The following is an 18,390-nucleotide window of genomic DNA, read 5'->3' on the forward strand; positions in this document are numbered from 1 at the left end:
CTGTTGTCGCCAGGGGCCCTGCTTTCTAGTGTCCCCATTTTGTCTGTCCCCTGCAGCCGCCCAGGCCTCTTTGCTCTTGGTAATCGGTTTTGTTGTTTACTCCCTGGAGCCCTGTGGAGCCGCGTACAAGGCTTTGGCCACACACGGCCCAGCTCTGGGGAGGACCTGCCTAAGCCTCCTGCAGAGCATGTGCCACTCTGCTTGGCTACTCTGTGGGATCATTCTTTGTTTTTTTTGGATTTGTTTTTTTTTTTTTGAGACAGGGTTTCTCTGTGTAGCCGTGGCTGTCCTGGAACTCACTCTGTAGACCAGGCTGGCCTCGAACTCAGAAATCTGCCTGCCTCTGCCTCCCAGAGTGCTGGGATTGCAGGCGTGCGCCACCACCGCCCGGCCTGTGGGATCATTCTTCTACCCTTCCAACCCCTGACACTAGTAGGGATAAGGGGTGACGTCATTGTCACGCTACCTCCTCCTGATTTTCTTGGGGCGTTTGATCTTCACCAGCAAGTTATCCAACCTCTTTGCACAGGATGACTTAAACAGCAATAACCACCAATCCGCTGCCAACAACAACAGTTCTAGAATATGTATAGAGAGTCCTCACAACTGCAAATGTCACACAATCGCAGAAACTTATCTGCAGCTGGCAAAACCACAGCTCTGCTAGAGCACGAGGCAAATCATAGTCAGCTGCCGCAGTCTGAACAGCCCACACCTGAGATTAAAAACCAAAACATTTCTGGGTTTTCTGTTTTTAAAGCAAACCCCAGAATTACTGGTGTGCTCCACTTCAGTGTGGGCAAGCCACAGGCAGACAAGGTCACAGGACCAGGCGAGGCACACCAACTTTGAACTGCCTTCTCCCCAATGCTGGAAGAGGTTCCCTGGAGGTTCTGTGACTTCCCTTCGGCCTGCCCACTGCTGCCCCTACAGAACCCCTCTGCCAATAGCCAGCAGCGTGGTGGTGCGGCATCCTGGCCACTCACAAGCCCAGCTTCCTGGCCTGTAGCTGAAACACGGCTGCCAGGGTGGCAGGCCAGGGAGCCGCCCCACACAAGCGCCCTTCCTCCTGCCAGCCTGAAAGGCCGCTCCCGTCCGTTCTCTGCAGAGTGCTGGCCATGCACAGATGTGAGTCTCAAGCCATCTGGGGGAAATGCTAGACGCAGCTGAGTGGCGCCACAGGCTCCTCTGTTGAGATGATGAAACACTGACATTCGAGGCACCAGTGCCCACCAACAGCCTGGGTCCGCCCCTCCTAGGGCCGTGTGGCATCTCTAGTGCCCGAGTCCCACGGTCAGACCCAAGCCAACGAGAAGGAGCTGGGCTGTGTGGTCATCCTTTAAAGACCCACAGTCCACATGCCGCTGTCCTGGGTGGGGTCGTCTGCCTCATTTTCTTTGGGGCCTACGGGAAGGGAGAATGACCCTATGAAGTTCTCTGAGCTTTGACTGAGCACTCTGGGATTGCAAGGCAAGTGGTATTAAAGCACTAACCTCCGGCGGAAGCAGGTGGGGGCGAACCTACTTCTGTGGCTACTCCTCTCCCTAAGCCCAGTGGCTGCACACAGTTGGTGCTCGATAAGTGCTCATTCTTAAAGACAACTCCAAGCTGAACCGGCCTAGCAGAAACAAATTTCAGACCCAGGATCCAGTTCTACCCTCGAGTAGCGTCACCTCTCGGATCCTCAGTCTCCAACACCTACAGGCAGCCAGAAGGCTCCCTTTGCATCAGTGTCCTGTAGAAAGGCACAGGGAGGGTCTGGGTTCGAGTTCTGCCCATTGTGCCACTACAGACATGACCAACTAACTCCCTCTTCAGTGAACCAGTACGGTCTCTGGGTTGGAATACGGTCTTGTTCATGGCTGCTCTGTGCTTCGGTTTCCTCTTTTAGTATTTATGTGGTAAGGCTCACCATAAGAGCTGTCAGCCCAGACTACAGTCCTGGGTGCAGCAGGACCTCAGTGGGACGGGAGTGAGCCCCGCCTCACGGTTCTAAAAGGAGCACGCGCGCCTCCGTGTGGCCGAGCGTGGAACCACCTGCCTTCAGCCCTGTGGGTGTGTATGCAGCAGGCACTCAATAAAGACGCACAGGGCTCAGATGCATGCATTTATTGTGAGCCACGTGCCTCTGGGGTCCCCTCAGGCCGTCACGTTACCATTCATGACGTCATCGATCCACGTCAGGTAGGTTGCCACTCGGGTAAAGACGCCTGGCTTTCTGCGGTTGCCACAGACTCGAGAGCCCCACGCAACCACGCCTTCGACCACGTCCCTGCACACTAGGGGGCTGCCGGAGTCGCCCTGTGGGGCGGGGCCACGAGTGACATGCCCACCCAATAGCCAGCAAGAAACTGACGCCCCGAAACTCCAGAGATTCCTGAACCCCACCCTTCCCGCGTGCCAAGCCCCTCGCTAGCCTCCACAGCCCCTCACCTCCACCCGCCCACCCCACGTCACCCAGGCCGCGTCCCTCACCCTGCAAGTGTCCCTACGGTTGCTCTCTGTACACATCATGTTCTTGGTGACTGCCCCATCATGGTGCGCGCGCTCATTGCAGGTCGTCCGGTCCATGATTGGCACCGTCAGCTGCTGCAGGACATCAGGCCTGCGGCCCGCATGGGTGACCACGCCCCATCCAGCCACGTCGCACAGCGTGCCGGGTTCCACTTCTTGATCCACGCGTTGCAAGGGCAGGGGTCTCACGTGGGGACCCAACGACACATTCTGGGCTAGCTGGGGGGGGGGTGGAAGGGCAAGATGTCTGAGTAGGGGGCAGAGTCAGGAAATGAGAGCGGAGGCGGGGCGGAGGTGGCGGACAGGGACCCTGTTGCAGAAGGGTGGACTCCAGCGTCCTCACCTGAAGGAGGACGAGGTCGTCCTCGACGCTGTCAGGCCGGCTGCGCGGGTGAAGCACTGCCCGCTGCACGTCATACAGTCGCTTGTGGGGTTCAGGGATGGACAGGGAGTGGGCGCCCAGGAGCACCTGCACAAAGTCAGCCTTGGTCCTGGGGACAGGACGAGGGCGCACCTCAGATCCGCGTCCCGGCCTCCTGAGGCCCCGCCCCGCCCCACCCCACCCCACCCCACCCCACCCCACCCCGCCACTCACACTCCATCCATGCAGTGCGCGGCGCTCAGCACCCAGTGCTCGTCCACCAGGGCGCCACCGCACACGTGTGTGCCGTTCACTTGCACCGAAGCCATGTAGGGCCGCGCGTGGGCCCTGGCCTCCTGGCCACCCAGAATCCGGCCTCGGGGCTGCGCTGCTCAGGAGGGTGGGTGGACTGTAAGGACTGGGGTGGACTGCACCTAAAGAGTGCCCATCTGACCGCAGACACCTCCAAACCGCTTGCCCCAGACCCAAAAGCCATCTCGGTAAAGTGCATTTCCGAGGGCACTGCAGATTCAGCGGCCTGGTGGGTGGGTGACTCACACCCCTCAAGAGCACGGTGACCCTGCAGCAGGCTGAAGACAACTCCGCAGATCAAAGGCGTGTTCGGGGCCCTTTAACCAGCTGACCCTTCTCGCTAGCCCGAAGGTGAATGCTAGTTCTTTAATTCTGTAAAGTCTACAGATTTTTAAATCCAGATTTAAGATTCTTGCTGTTGATAAAATCTCTGAAACCAGAAGGCTCAGATTACAGATTCCGCATTCTAGAGCTGCGTGTTGAACTGCAAGGGACCTCTGACCTACCCCCGCCCCCCTCACTCACCGCATACTGTCGCCCCCAGGACCACCAGAGCCACGAGGTACACGGAACTGCTCATTCTGCCGCCGCCACTGACCGCCCCAGCCACTGACCACCCCAGCCACTGACCGCCCCAGCCACTGACCGCCCCAGCAGGCTCTCAGAGCTGTTTAAAGGACAGGCGCCGGCCTCCAGCCCCCTGCCTGGTGGGCAGAGACCCAACTAGGGAAGGGGAAATCTAAGCTTTCGATGTGTCAGCCGTTCTGGGGTGGATTATGTGAACCTGCCAGGTGCTGGGGGCAGGGCAATCCCTCCTCTCCCTCCTGCACAGGACCCTGACCGGTGCCCACTCAGAAGGTCGGCAGGCACAAGACATGGGTGGAGAGCAGAGACTGGACCACCTGTTGTCCTGGCCCAGGGAGATCCTTCCAGCTTGATGTCTGTCGTGTCTGCTGCAATTGGAGCAGTCGGAGGCCAGCTAGCGGCAGCCTCCACCCCGCGGACTCCCCCTCCCCCTCCTCCTTCAGCTTGGAGGGAAGGTTGCTTGACAGTGGGGGGAGGGCCCTTGAATCCTTGGTCCTCATTCCTGTAGCTGTGGGGTCTCACAGCTCAGCAAGCAGACTGCCGACATGAAGTTTCATTTCCTGTGGCACCACCTTCAGGCTCGTCTTGATCCAGGCACAGCCTTCCCTCACTAGGCTCTCCCCTGTCGTGGTTATGAGCACCTCGACTCTAAAACGAGACCCTCATGTCAATCAAAGTGTTGATTGGCTGAGCCAAGGGCCTCACCAAAGCTAACCGTGAGGGTGGGCTCTGGAGGGGAGAGATGGGCAGCGAGGGTGGGAGCCCCAGGCTCAGCTCAGCCACTCTTGTCTTTAGCGGTGACACAGTGTTGTGGCTGTGTTGGCCACAGGACTCTCCTTACGATCAGAAGCCACCTGGGTGACACACTTTGAACCACAGCACGCCAGAGGCAGACGCAGAAGAATCTCCGTGAGTTTGAAGACAGCCTGGGTCACAAAGTGGGCCACACTGTGGGTCATACAGTGAGTTCCAGGACAACTGTGGCTGGTGACTCAAAACAAAACAAAACAGAAGCAGAAGCAGTTTGGGGCAGAACTGTGTTGTGAAAACGGGAACCAAAGAAATTGTAACGAAATTTGGCAATCTCCCAGGGTCATGCAGCGGGATACTTCAGTAAGCAGCTCCGGACTTCCACAGACGTGGAACACTGTTCTGGGGCGGAGGAGGGCAAAAGAAGTCATTTAGGGAGCCCCTGGGACAGAGCTGTGGTGTCTACCACTCATCTTCACCATCATCATCTTCACCATCATCATGATGATGGGGTTTTTTTTGTGTGTGTGTGTTTTGTTTTTTTCTGAGACAGGGTTTCTCTGTGTGGCCCTGGCTGTCCTGGAACTCACTCTGTAGACCAGGCTGGCCTTGAACTCAGAAATCCGCCTGCCTCTGCCTCCCAAGTGCTGGGATTACAGGTGTAAACCACTGCCCAGCTATTTTTACTTTTCTTGATTATGTGAGGTGTGGGTCCATGTCTGGTACCCACAGAGTCCAGAGGAGGGCATCCAGCCGCCCGGAACTGGACCTATAGACAGTAGAGAGCCATCGTAGGGAACCCAGGTCTCCTATGAGAGCAGCAGACGCTCCCAACTGCTGAGCCATCTCTCCACCCCTCTAATTTTTTCTCGTTCTGTAGGCCAGGCTGTCCTCCAACTCTTGGCAATCCTCCTGTCTCAACCCACTAAGTGCTGAGACCAAGCTGAACGTGGGATTTAGGGAACAGAAACCGAAAGGGCCTGTCTGAGTGACATTCTCTTGTACAAAGTGGAGGACTCTCGCGCCGTGCCTTTGCCCCTGCTTGGCTGCATTGTCTTCCGGAGGCGAACCTTACTGTGTTCTACATTCGGAGACAGCAGACATCACACCCAGTGTACAAAACAAAGGTTGCTTTTATTGTGGTCAAACAGAGAGGGTGCCTGAGGTCTCTGGCAGGGAAGGGGGAACGGGGAGATGGGGGGACAGACAGGTCCTAGTTGGCTCTGCCCTCTCGGTCTTTGGGATGGGTAAGGGGGCGGTCATCCTGGCTTCGGATAATGGAATTGATCCAATTTGCAAACTCAGCCACAGGCGCGAAGGCATCTGGGTAGATTCCAGATCCACAGCCTCCTCGGATGAAGGAGTCAATGCCTTGGACGAGGTTGTTACAAACCAAGGGTCCGCCCGAGTCCCCCTGTGGAGGCATCAAGGTCAGCGGCTGGACCTCTAGCCACCCATGTTCCAGCACTGGGCAGTCCTCCCTGGGGTCCGACCACCACCCCTGCTGCTGCAGAGGGTACTTACGAAACAGATGCCTGCCCGCCGGCGTGGCACCAGCGTGCATACGTTCACACGGCGGCGGCACATTCGAGTCACCACTGTCACATTGAGCTCTTGCAGCACGCTGGGCGACGGTCTGTTTGTGCCCAACCTGCCCCAGCCCATGGCCAGACATGGAGTTCTGTCACCCACACCCTGGCCCTGGGCAGGCAGCTGGGCCACCTGCACGTTGGCGTTAATGGTAGCTGAGCCATTGAGCTGCGGGGGGGGGGGGACACACAGAAGGAGGGGGGACATAGAACACCAAGAGGTCACAAAGCACACTTGGTAAGAACCCTCCCCACTTTCCTTAGTACCCGACACCAAGCAGTGGGACAGTTTAGGAACTAGAGGAAGAAGGGAGTGTATAGAAAGGCACAAATACGTTTGTTGATTGAATACTGCTCAGAGTGTTCCATATATTATCTCATTTAACCCTCTGACACCCAGCCCACAGGATGGTTATTCCCCACTGTGAGGAACTGGAAACAGGCTCAGAGGGTGATGACTGCAGTTGCCCCCAGTGTGTGCCTGTCCCTCGGCCGCCCATTCTGCAGCGCGCTCTCCCCAAGCTGCACCTCAGGGCCTTTGCACGGGGCAAGGCTCATGTGCCCGACTGGCAGGACTGGCAGGCCCACCTGGATAATCACAATGTCATTCAGTAGGCGTGACGGGTCGAAGCCGTTCTCGAAGATCCGCTGCACAGAGAAGGTCTGTTGAGTGGGCTCCCGTCGCCGCAGGTCGTGGGCCCCCAGCACTACTTGCACCGACCGGAAGTTTCTACGGGCAGTTGCGAGGGAAGGAGAATGGGTGGGAATGCACACCTGACCTTTGACCCCCAGTCTGACCCACGTGGACACCGAGGGACTCACAGGCCGTTCACACAGTGGGCTGCTGACATGACGAAGTTCCTGGCAATGAGTGTGGCGCCACAGAAATGACCTCCACGCCGCTGCAGGGACGCCATGAAGGGCCAGGCGTGGGGCTGGGCTGGCCGGCCACCAACAATCTCTGAGGCCAGTGCCGGGCCTGGGGACACAGGAAGAGGAGTGAGCCCTGAACCGAGCCGCTGGGACCCTCGGTGAAGGCTCACAGGGGGCCTCGCCCAGGCTGCTCCTGCGCCTTCCCAGCGAGCACCCCCAGGCCTAGAACCCGTGTCCTGAGAGTGGCTCTGCCACTCTAAACCTTTGTGTCTCTTCCGGGGCCCTGGCAGACGGGCAGGTGGGCGATGGAGAAAGGCCAGCGGTCGGGAGGTGGCCGTGCGTCTGTCTGCACTCACCGCCCAGGAACAAGGCCAGCAGCATGGGGGCCAGAGTCTGGCTGGATGGTGCGCGGAGGGCCATGGTGAGCGCGGCGCCCCTGCCCACCAGCCGTTCTTATAGCCCGAGCCCGAGGCCGTTGTATTGCCCCATCCCGGACGCAGCCCCACTTCCTCCCTGGGACAGGACAGTGGGGGTGTCATGGAGAGGTGTCTACCCCTTAGGGTCCCCGCTTCAGTGTCATCCATGCTGCTGGAAGTCAAAGAACACTCAGCAGGATGTCGTCTTTTCTTTTCTTTCTTTTTTTTTTTTTTTTCGAGACAGGGTTTCTCTGTGTAGCCCTGGCTGTCCTGGAACTCACTATGTAGACCAGGCTGGCCTCGAACTCAGAAATCCGCCTGCCTCTGCCTCCCAAGTGCTGGGATTACAGGCCTGCGCCACCATGCCCGGCTTTTCTTTTTTTTTTTTTTAATGAGATTTTAGGGCTGGAGAGCGGTGCAGGCGGGGCTCTGTGGGCTAGAGGGCAGCCTGGGCTACAGAGCTATTTCCAGGATATCCAGGGCTATACAAAGAAACCCTGTCTCAAAAATAAATAAGTAAATCCATCAATCAATCAATAAAAAGATCTCAGGTAGTCCAGGCTAGCCTCAAACCCTTACTCCTCCTGCTTCCACCTCAAGAGTCTGGGATGACAGAGGGGCACCTCCACGCCCACTTGGTGCCCTGTATCTACAACTTATATCTGAGGGCCGATCCCTCTGCCTCAGTTTACCTCAGGCATAGTAATAACAGCAATACATACAGATACCTATGAGAGAGTTTCTGTGTGTGTGTGCGTGAGAGAGACACACACACACACACACACACAGAGAGAGAGAGAGAGAGAGAGAGAGAGAGAGAGGAGAGAAGGATCATTCTGTATAGTCCAGGCTGGCCTGGAACTCACAGAGATCCACCTGCCTTTGTCTCCTTAGTGCTGGCACTAAGGGCAGGCGTGAGCCTCCATTCTGGCACAGCTCAGCTCAGTCCTCACACACACACACACACACACACACACACACACACACACACGCACGCGCGCGCGCGCGCACACACACCCACACAGGCACGCACACACGCACACGCGCACGCACTCACACACATACACACGCACACACACACACGCGCACACACAGACATGCACGCACGCACTCACACACATACACACACACACGCACACACACACACACACACGCACACACACACACAAACGCACAGACCCTAGGGAAGCCTCGTGTCCATGAGAAGGCAGTGCTGCCCTCAGCAGTGCTCAGGGTCCCCATCCGGACCCCCACGGGGCGGGGCGGGGCCACTCTTCTCCCAGGCAGGAGAGAACCGGACCCGGGCCCAGCCCCCACCGTGTGCCGCGCTCCCCTCCTGTCTCTCCCAGAAACCACGGCCAAGGCTGTTGCAACACCAACGTCCATCTCCAGGACAGGCGCCGGCAGGGTGAAACCAACGGACTTGAGCAGGTGGGCAGGGCGCCAGGGCGCAGTGCCCGCCAGGCCGGACGCCTGTGTCCTTGGGCCCCGTGAAGGGCGCCGCCCTCCTCGCCCGGACAAGCGGCTGGAGCTCGGGGTCTGCCCGGCTCGCTCGCACGCTGGTTTCCCGTCCTCCCCCCACACAGCGAGCACCCACTGTGTACACCGCCCGTGGCGCATGGGAGGAGGCACAGGGCAAACAGAGCTCCGTGTCAGGTTAGACTCAAGCCCAGCTGCGCTTAGTGAGCGCCGCCTGTATACTGTGTTCACCCTTTGTGCCTGTGTGGGGTTAGGTTTGTGTTTCCAGTCCCCTGCTGCAGAACTTCAGGTCCTCAACCCCTCTGTGGTTGAGGCTCTTCCTTGACCTCTGTTTAGTGTCCCCAGATCCCCAGAAGCTCTACAAAGAAACAATCCCGACGCAGGGGTGAGACTTGGGAACCCCGCGCGGGGACTGGAGGATAGAAAAGAGGCTGGGGGCGGGGTTCTGTGCACCGAGCCTTGGCGCAGCCTCAGCGCCACATAAACCAGGAGTGGTGGCACAAATGTCATCCCAGCACTCAGGATGTGGAGACAGGCGGATCTGAAGCTCAAGGTCTTCTTCCGCTACACGGGGACTTAGAGGCTAGCCTGGGCTACGTGACACTGTCTCCCGAAGCCAGAACAAGGTTAGAGAAGGAAAACGCCTGTGGACTCTGGAGCCCGTGGGATGGGCACAGCGCCACCTGGTGACTGCACCCAAAGAAGCCAGAAAGCATCTGCCTCCCACTTCTGAAGGTCCAGCCTTGAGTCGCCCCTCACTCCTCCAGGGCTAGCTCAGTGACCTCCTTCCCTTCTCCCTGGATAGCTCCAGCGCATTTCTCTACCTCTGGGGAAAGCCGGAGGTCTCCACGCCTGCCTCTCCAGGAGCAGAGCTTCTCGTTTTCCCCTGGCCTCGCTCTGCACCGTCCCCTTTCCCTCCTGGCGTTCCCACTGCTGCCCCCCAGCCCCCCACCGAGATCTCGGGGGCCTCTGGCACAGAGGTTCCGGCCACACCCCAGGTCTATGTGGAGCAAGACAGACAAGAAACAGCTTTTAAATGTGTCTCCGTTTTTATTGAGGTCACATGGAGTAGGGAACAGAGCTGATCTCACTCCACGGGTGCTCGTGCGTGGGTGGAGGGAAAGCCTGGAAAGGCCCAGTCCACCCCACTCCATTTTTCCCACTCGAGTCGTCCGTCCGTCCCAGCTTTAGGCCGCCTGGAGCGCAGAAGGCAGCTCGGGCTCTGCGCCCCGCAGCACATTGTGAATCCAGTCCACATACATGGACACTCGGGCGAAGAAATCGGGGAACTGGAGGGAGGCGCACTCGCGGATGACGAAGGAGTCCACTCCATGGAGGATGCCATTGCAGACCAAGGGGCCGCCCGAGTCTCCCTGAGGTAGAAGAGGGGTCAGTCCCCAAGCTGACAAACATCAGCCAGGATGAGGGTATTGGGGTCCCAAGGGATGACCAGGAGGCGTTCATTAGCTTCCTGTTGGATACAATCTGACTGGGTCCAAAAAAGAGGCACACACAGACGGCGGGTCCCCACAACTGGTGCTTGGTGGGTAGAGACCACGCGTAAGAATGGATGGGACAGACAAACCGGGCGGTGGCGGCGCACTCCTGTGATCCCAGCACTCGGGAGGCAGAGGCAGGCGGATTTCTGAGTTCGAGGCCAGCCTGGTCTACAGAGTGAGTTCCAGGACAGCCAGGGCTACACAGAGAAACTCTGTCTCGAAAAAACCAAATCCAAAAAGAAAAAAAAAAAAAAAAGGAAAAGAGAATGGGACAGACAGACAGACAGTGCAGCCATACTCAGATGTCCAACTTTCTCAGAGGCCACTTACCCTCGAAGCTCCAACTCCGGCTCCGCAAACCCTCCAAGAGCCCCGCCTTCCGAATCATGGAGCCCACCCACCAGGTCACCCCACCTCCCCAACCCCCAGACATCCAGATTTCTAGGGGCCCACAGTCAACTGGACCGGCCCCTCCGTTGACCCCCACCCCGAAGGCCCGCCCTCCCCCACAGGCCAGGATCCCGTACCAAATCCTAAGCCCCACGCAGGCCCCGCCCCAAAGAATCGCCTCGCCCATGTCCCCGCCCCTCATGGGATCCACCCCAGGTCTCCCTCCTGCGCCCAGGCCCTGAGTACTCACGAAGCATATGCCTGCTGCCCTCCGCGGCACCAGCGTGCACACGTTGTGTTCCCGGCACAGGAAGGTGACCACCGTGACGTTCAGTTCCTGCAGCACACGGGGCGTGGGCGCTCGGGTGCCCAGGCGGCCCCAGCCCATGGCCAGGCACTGGGTGCCCTGGGACAGAGACTGGTCCTGCTGGGGCAGAGAGGCCACTGCCACGTGCTCGCCCAGGGAGGCTGGCCGGTTCAGCTGGAGGAAAAAGGCCGTGAGGACTCGTCGCCTCCACCCGCCACGTTTTTGGCCTTTCTAGAAACCCCATCCCAAGCACTGTGTGCAGAGCGCCAGTCTCCGGTGAACAGTCCTAGCCCTTTGAGGGAAACTCTGTAGAGAGAAGTAGATTTGTGCGGCGTGGTGCAGAGTGAAGATGGCGAGAGGTCACACTGAACGCTGTGTGGTGCCCAAACGCAGCTCAGTGCTTTAACTTGGTTTTTTGGTTTTCCGAGACAGGGTTTCTCTGTGTAGCCCTGGCTGTCCTGGAACTCACTCTGTAGACCAGGCTGGCCTCGAACTCAGAAATCCGCCTGCCTCTGCCTCCCAAGTGCTGGGATTACAGGCGTGCGACACCACCGCCTGGCTTCAGTGCTTTAACCTGATCCAGACCCTGGCTCAGGCTCAGTTTCCCTTTACCTAAACACTGACATAGCCCTGAGCCTGATGGAGCCCTACCCATGGCTCTACCCGGCACAACAGCCTCACCCTTAGCCCTCAGTCTGGGCCGAGACAAGCAGCAACCCTAAAGTTAGCGTCATGTGAACTATAGGCCACACACCTACCCCTACACCAGGACTTGGATCGAACCCTAATTCTACTGTCACCCCTGTCCTTATCCTATATCCGATCTTGGCTCTAGAAACCTTAGCAGGCCTCAAACCGTGGTTAATGGCCTAACACGACCATTAACGAAGCTAAACACAGCCAGGTCCGAAGCCGAGAGACGGACCCGGCTCCCGCACTAAGCCGGCTCCACGCTTCCAGCGCGGCACACAGTAGGTGTGCCCTAAGTGTCCTCTGCGGAGCCTGACCCACCTGAAGGAGCAGCACGTCGTTGAGAGACTCCTCGGGGTTGTAATCCTTCTGGAAGACCTGAGTGACGGTGAACTTCTGCTGCTCGGGCTCCGAGCTCAGCAGGTCGTGGGCACCCAGCACCACCGTCACGAGCTGCCAGGAGCTGCGGTCAAGGTTGCGGGATTTTGTTTGTTGTAGGGAAAAGAATGGAGCTCTGATCCTCCAACACCTACGAGGGCCCTACCCTGACCACGCCCTCTGGGCGGAGCCCAGGCGGGACTCTATCTTAACCACGCCCCCGACCCTCACTGGGACTCTAGGCCGGTAGGAGGGGCTCTACCCATAACCACGCCCCTAGTCCCCTCACGGGGCGGGGGTGTCTAGGTGAGAGAAAGGCACAGTGGAGGTAATCTCCTGGAGAAGACCTGGGGAAGAGTGAAGCAGGTATAGAGGGAGCCTTAGGCAGGGGAAGAGACCACGAGGTGCCCATCCGGGTTCAGACCCGCCACGCCCTCGCTGTGCCCTGTACTCACATGTCCTGCAGGCAGTGGGCGGCTGTCAGCACGAATCTCGGGTGGATGAGTGTGCCACCGCAGAAGTGGCTCCCAGGGAACCTGGTCAGCTGCAGGGATGCCACATAAGGCCGGGAGTGGGGCCGGGCCTCGTGCCCACCCACGATCTTGGAGGCCTGGACTGCGCCTGGGGGAGGCAGGTGTCGGGAATGCTGCCCGAAGGTTCGGCCAGTGAGAGCCACAGTCGGTTCTAGCTATGGCTTTAAAGAGACCCGTGCCCGGGGAGGAGTTGGGAGCTGACTTGAATCTACGCTTCTTTGTTGTTGGTGGTGGTGGTGGTTTTTTTTTTTTTTTTTTTTTTTTTTTTTTTTTTTTTTTTCGAGACAGGGTTTCTCTGTGTAGCCCTGGCTGGAACTCACTCTGTAGACCAGGTTGGCCTCGAACTCAGAGATCCGCCTGCCTCTGCTTCCCGAGTGCTGGGATTACAGGCGTGCACCACCACTGCCGGGCAACGGTACAGTAAAAACCCATCAAGGAAGGGCTGCAGGTGGTGCTGTGGTTCAGTGGGTAGAGCCCCGGCTCTGCATGCACAAAGCCCTGGGCCCCACCCACCTCCAGCACCACAGAAACGCGGCACGGAACGGGAGCTCGCCACCCCAGTACTGGGGAGATGAGGCAGGAGGACAAGGAGTTTAAACCTGATTCGCGCCGGGAGGTGGTGATGCACGCCGCCTTTAATCCCAGCACTTGGGAAGCAGAGACAGGCGGATTTCTGAGTTCGAGGCCAGCCTGGTCTACAGAGTGAGTTCCAGGACAGCCAGGGCTACACAGAGAAACCCTGTCTCGGAAAACAAACAAACGAGCAAAGGCCAGCCTGGGCTACATAAGCCGCTGTCTGAAAGAGAACCCTAAAACCGGAGGAGAACAGCCAATGCCAGGGTCCCCGCTCTTCAGTCTCTCCTTCCCGAGCATTTAGCCAGGCGTGCCCTGACCTTCCCAGCTGTTCTGGAAAGGTGTGGTTGACGGACAGCCCCCACCCCACCCCACCCCACTCACCACCGACGAGCAGGGCAAGCAGCAGGAAGGGATGGGCCCCGCGGGGGGATGGGCGGCTCCCAGCCATGGCCTGGCTCCTGGCCTGGCTCTCCTGGGCCCTCTTATAGCCCAGCTCTGTGGAGAGCCGTTGAACGGTGGCGGAGGCCGGGCTGTGGGTCCCACTTCCTCCTTCCAGCTTGGGGCCCCGGGATGTATGCAATGGGGGGCAGGATGCAGGGGTCTCTCCGGAGGCACAGGGAGCCGGCTGTCACCACCCAGCACGTGCTGAGGGTCGCTCTAACACCCACTCAGCTGTGATCCAGAGTCCTGTGACCCCATCGATGACTTCCTGCCTGGGTAAAACTTTGGGAGTTCATTATTTCTCCTCTAATGTTGTAGTGTGTATGTGTGTATGTATGTGTGTGTATGTGTGTTAGCATGTGTGTGTATGTATGAGTGTGTATGTGTGTGTTAGTGTGTTTGTGTTAGCATGTGTTTGAGTATGTATGTGCATGTGTTAGCATGTGTGTGTGTGTGTATGCGTGTATGTGTGAGTGTGTATGTGTGTTTTAGCGTGTGTGGTAGCATGTGTGTAAATATGGTTGTGTGAGTGTGTGTGTGAGCGTGTGTGTATGTGTGTGTTAGCATGTGTGTGTGTGTATGTATGTGTGTTAGCATGTGTATGTATGTATGAGTGTGTATGTGTGTGTTAGTGTGTTTGCGTTAGCGTGTGTTTGAGTATGTACGTGAGTGTGTGTTAGCGTGTGTGTGTGTGTGTGTGTGTATATGTGTGAGTGAGTGTGTATGTGTGTTTTAGCATGTGTGTTAGCGTGTGTGTAAGTATGGTTGTGTGAGTGTGTCTGTGAGCATGTGTGTATGTGTGTGTGTGTTAGCATGTGTGTGTATGTGTGTGACTGTTTGTATGTGTGTGTGTGTTCATTTTAAACAGAGTTGCATGGAGCCCTGGTTAGCCCCAAACTCCCAACATACCCGAGAGTGGCCTTGAACTCTTGCTCCTTCTGCCTCAGCCTCCTGCACTCAGATGAAAAGTATGCACTTCCACTCTGGGATAATTTTCTATTCTTTTCTTTTTACTGGTTTTCTTCCATATAAATATAGCTTTAATAAACACACACACACACACACACAGTTTCATTTCTTTTTACTTCATACATTTTTAACATTTTGTCTTTCTTTGTTTATTTACTTCTTTTTGCATAGGCAAGTGTGGCCACACCTGCGCAGAGAGGCCCGAGGTTGACACCGGGGTATCTTCCTCAGTGACTCTCCACCTTATATTGCGGCAGGGGCTCTCTCTAAAGTTCCAGTCAACTAACACTTTAGCTTTTAGGGTGAGGGGCGTCCCTGTCCTGCCTGGGCCTCCTTACATAAATGCTTGGGAATGCCAGCAGGCTGCCTCCACAGCGGGTGTGCACGGGCTCTGGGGACTGGAACTGCGGTTCCTCCTCTTGCCACAGTGTTCAACCCACTGAGCTATCCCAGCCCCTTTCCCCTCCCCATCTACCCTCGTTTATTAAATCCCAAACTAACATCAATCCTCCTGCCTCCACTTCCTCCTGCCTCTGTGCTGGGATCACAGAGCAAATATATTCATTTATTATAAAATAGTCTAGTGCTGGGCAGTGGTGGCACACACCTTTAATCCCAGCCCTTGGGAGGCAGAAGCAGGCAGATTTCTGAGTTCGAGGCCAGCCTGGTCTACAGAGTGAGTTCCAGGACAGACAGGGCTTACCTGTCTTGATAAAACAAAGGAACAAACAAAATAGTCTAGCACAGCAGTGGTGGTGCACACCTTTAATCCTGGTGCTCATGAGGCAGAGGCAGGAGAATCTCTGTGAGTCTGAGGCCAGCCTGGTCTACAGAGTGAGTTCCAGGACAGCTGATGTTACACTGAGAAACCCTGCCTCAAACCTAAACTCACTCACTCACTCACTCACTCACTAGCTAACTCACTCACTAGCTAACTCACTGGTCTGAGCCCGTCGCAGCAGGACATAGCTGGGCAGTGAGTGCTTGCCTAGTGTGCACAGGGTCCCGGGTCCGTCCCCGGTCTGTCCCGTTGTACAACATTCATTCATTCATTCCCATATGGACTTACTTATATGTGTGCGGGCATGTCTGCACGGTGGGTCAGGGGCAACTGTCAACGGCTAGGTCTCTCCTTGCACTGTGAGTCCCCAGCACTGAAGGGACACCCCCAGGTCTGGCAGCAAACGCCTCTCCCCACTGAGTCATCTCAGCGGGTCACAAATACAGAGGGAAACTCATTAAGATAAAAGAATGAACCACACGAAGGGAAAGAAACCTCAGACCTGGTGGACTGGGGGGGGGGGGCAAAGAGAGACGGAGAAGGTTGAAGGTTGTGCGGTTTCATTTTGAACCAAAGCCTCACTGGCAGAGGTCCAGGGGCTTCCGGGACTCGCCTCTCAGTTCCCAGACCTCTTACACAACACAACGGCTGCATGACTCTGGACCCGGTGTTGGTTCAGAGCGATCGCACCATCAACAATCCTTCCTCTACCCCTTCTGCTTGAGGTCACGACCCTGAGTCCCCAGCACCTTTTGTGGGGCTCGGGGTTCCCCGGTTGGTAGGGTCCCCGTCGACCCTGCTCTTCAGGGGAAATGCACTGATTCTGTCTGATTCTGTCTCATGCTAGGCTCAGGAACTATGATGTGGGTTACGCCCTGGTCAGGGCTTAGTGCCCCTCTGAGACCTGTCTATTTACTCTTCTGACCACTTTGAGACAAGGCCTCAGGTAGCCCAGGCTGGCCTCAGGTAGCCCAGGTTGGCCTCAGGTAGCCCAGGCTGGCCTCAGGTAGCCCAGGTTGGCCTCAGGTAGCCCAGGCTGGCCTCAGGTAAATTCCCTATGGAGCTGAAGTTGTTTTTTGTTTTTTGTTTTGTTTTTTTTTTTTTTGGATTGGTGGTGGTGGGGTTTTTTATTTGTTTGTTTGTTTTTTGAGACAGGGTTTCTCTGGGTAACACCAGGTGTCCTGGAACTCACTCTGTAGACCAGGCTGTCCTCAGACTCAGAAATCCACCTGCCTCTGCCTCCCAAGTGCTAGCATTAGGACCATGAAAACTGATCCTCCTGTTTCAGCCTCTTGGCTGTTGGAATTACACAAAGAGTGACAAGAGATCATCACACTCAACCTCTGAATCTACCCATGATCCTTCAGTGCCTGACTGACACCCAGACTCCTCAGGGAGGAGGCCATGCATCTGTAAGAGTCCGTTTTCCCCAAATCCACGTGGAGATCCTGCCCTGGAAGACTCAAGGCGCCCCTCCCTCCCCCACTCGTGTGCCCCGCAGGCCGCAGCTTCCTCCTCCCGCTAGCACCTTCAGTTACAGGCCTTCTTTCAACACTAGCATTCCCAGGGGTTCCCACAAGCTCCTCCCCTAATGACAGGGAAACTGAGGCCCAGAGCGTATCCAAGCTTCTGGGTACCCACTTTTTGGGCTTCTGCACCCCCAGCCCCCCTGAAGCTGGCTGAGACAGTGTCAGGACTGAGTGCAGCTTACCTGGGCCCTGCCACCCAGGAACTGTGGCCAAGGACTGCTTTCCGGGATCTGGTCACCCCTTCCCGGACACCGGGGGATGGTGGGCCTGTGTGAGCCACTCTGACCTTCTTCTCTGTCATTTGTTTGTTATTTCTTCGAGACAGGGACACGGGGGGGGGGGGGGGCTCTCTCTGTGTAACCCAGGCTGTCCTAGAACTCACTTTGTAGACCAGGCTGGCCTCAAACTCAGAGATCTGCCTCTGCTTCCTGAGTGCTGGGGCTAAAGGTGCGGCCTCCACCGCCTGGTACCTGTGCATGTTTTTATAAACAGTCACCTGTAGCCCAGACTGGCCAGGGACGCTATATAGACAAAGATTACCCTGAACTTTTAATCCTCCAGCCTCTACTTCCCGAGTGATGGGACGACGGGGTGAGCCGCTCTGCCATTGCTGTTCTTCTGAGATAGTGTGAGTGGCTTGGAATTCATGGCAATCCTCTGCCTCAGCTTCCTAAGCTGGTATAACAGGTATGTGCTACAACACCTAGTCTAGAACATCAAAAATAAACTTGTTTTATTTTGTGTGTCCAGTCTTTTGTCTGCTAGTGTGTCTTGTAAGACGTGTGCCTGGTGTGCAGTGTGAACATCTGATCCCCTGGAGCTGGAGGGAGTGGCGGATGGTAAGGAGCCTCATGTGGGCGCTGGCAATTGAACCTCAGTCCTCTGCAAGGGCAGCCGCAGCTCTAACCACTGAGCAATCTCTCTAGCCGCCTGGGACATTCTTTATTGCTTATTTATGTGTTTATTTACTTTTGAGACAAAGTCTCACTATGTAGCATTGCTGGTCTTTGGCTTTCCTGGAACTCACTATGTAGCCCAGGCTAGCCGGAAACTATGTAGCCAGGCTAGCCTGGAATTCACAGTAATCTGGCCTCATCTCGCAGAGTGCTGGAATGACAGGCTTGGACACCACACCAAATACTTCTGTTTTTGTTTTCAGTCATGGTCTCATTCTATAAGCCAAGCTGTATTGAAACTCACAGCAATTCTCCTGCCTCAGGTGCCTGAAAGCTGTACACACACCAGCATGCCCAGCTCCTCCTTTCGTGCTGGGTGTGTCTGTATGGCAGGAGCATTTGCTATGTGGCCACCAGGCCTGAGGAGCTTGCTGTCCCCACAAGGAGACTCTGAGAACATGAGGTTGAGGTGGAGTCTGGGGAAACAGGAGTCAGTTTTGGGAAAAGCATTGAGACAAATGA

At 56.7% G+C, this 18,390-nt stretch overlaps 3 protein-coding genes across 3 annotated transcripts; all 3 read right to left on the reverse strand.

Annotated features, from left to right (window-relative positions):
- Positions 1-2,094: 2,094 nt before the first annotated feature.
- On the reverse strand, positions 2,095-3,837 carry Cfd (complement factor D). Its single transcript, XM_052165860.1, has 5 exons — positions 3,713-3,837; positions 3,110-3,263; positions 2,858-3,005; positions 2,476-2,733; positions 2,095-2,301 (listed from the first exon to the last, which is right to left on the reverse strand). The coding sequence occupies exons 1-5, from the start codon at positions 3,765-3,767 to the stop codon at positions 2,140-2,142; spliced, it is 777 nt and encodes a 258-aa protein (XP_052021820.1). The 5' UTR covers positions 3,768-3,837; the 3' UTR covers positions 2,095-2,139.
- A 1,800-nt stretch (positions 3,838-5,637) lies between these two features.
- Positions 5,638-7,453, reverse strand: LOC127671163 (neutrophil elastase). The gene is made up of 5 exons (XM_052165858.1): positions 7,341-7,453; positions 6,934-7,090; positions 6,700-6,841; positions 6,047-6,280; positions 5,638-5,936 (listed from the first exon to the last, which is right to left on the reverse strand). The coding sequence occupies exons 1-5, from the start codon at positions 7,402-7,404 to the stop codon at positions 5,736-5,738; spliced, it is 798 nt and encodes a 265-aa protein (XP_052021818.1). The 5' UTR covers positions 7,405-7,453; the 3' UTR covers positions 5,638-5,735.
- Positions 7,454-9,909: 2,456 nt separating this feature from the next.
- LOC127671164 (myeloblastin) lies at positions 9,910-13,749 on the reverse strand. The gene is made up of 5 exons (XM_052165859.1): positions 13,634-13,749; positions 12,599-12,764; positions 12,087-12,228; positions 11,019-11,249; positions 9,910-10,252 (listed from the first exon to the last, which is right to left on the reverse strand). The coding sequence occupies exons 1-5, from the start codon at positions 13,698-13,700 to the stop codon at positions 10,067-10,069; spliced, it is 792 nt and encodes a 263-aa protein (XP_052021819.1). The 5' UTR covers positions 13,701-13,749; the 3' UTR covers positions 9,910-10,066.
- Positions 13,750-18,390: the final 4,641 nt, after the last annotated feature.

Source organism: Apodemus sylvaticus, chromosome 20 (genome assembly GCF_947179515.1).
Source record: "Apodemus sylvaticus chromosome 20, mApoSyl1.1, whole genome shotgun sequence".
Lineage (NCBI taxonomy): Eukaryota > Metazoa > Chordata > Mammalia > Rodentia > Muridae > Apodemus > Apodemus sylvaticus.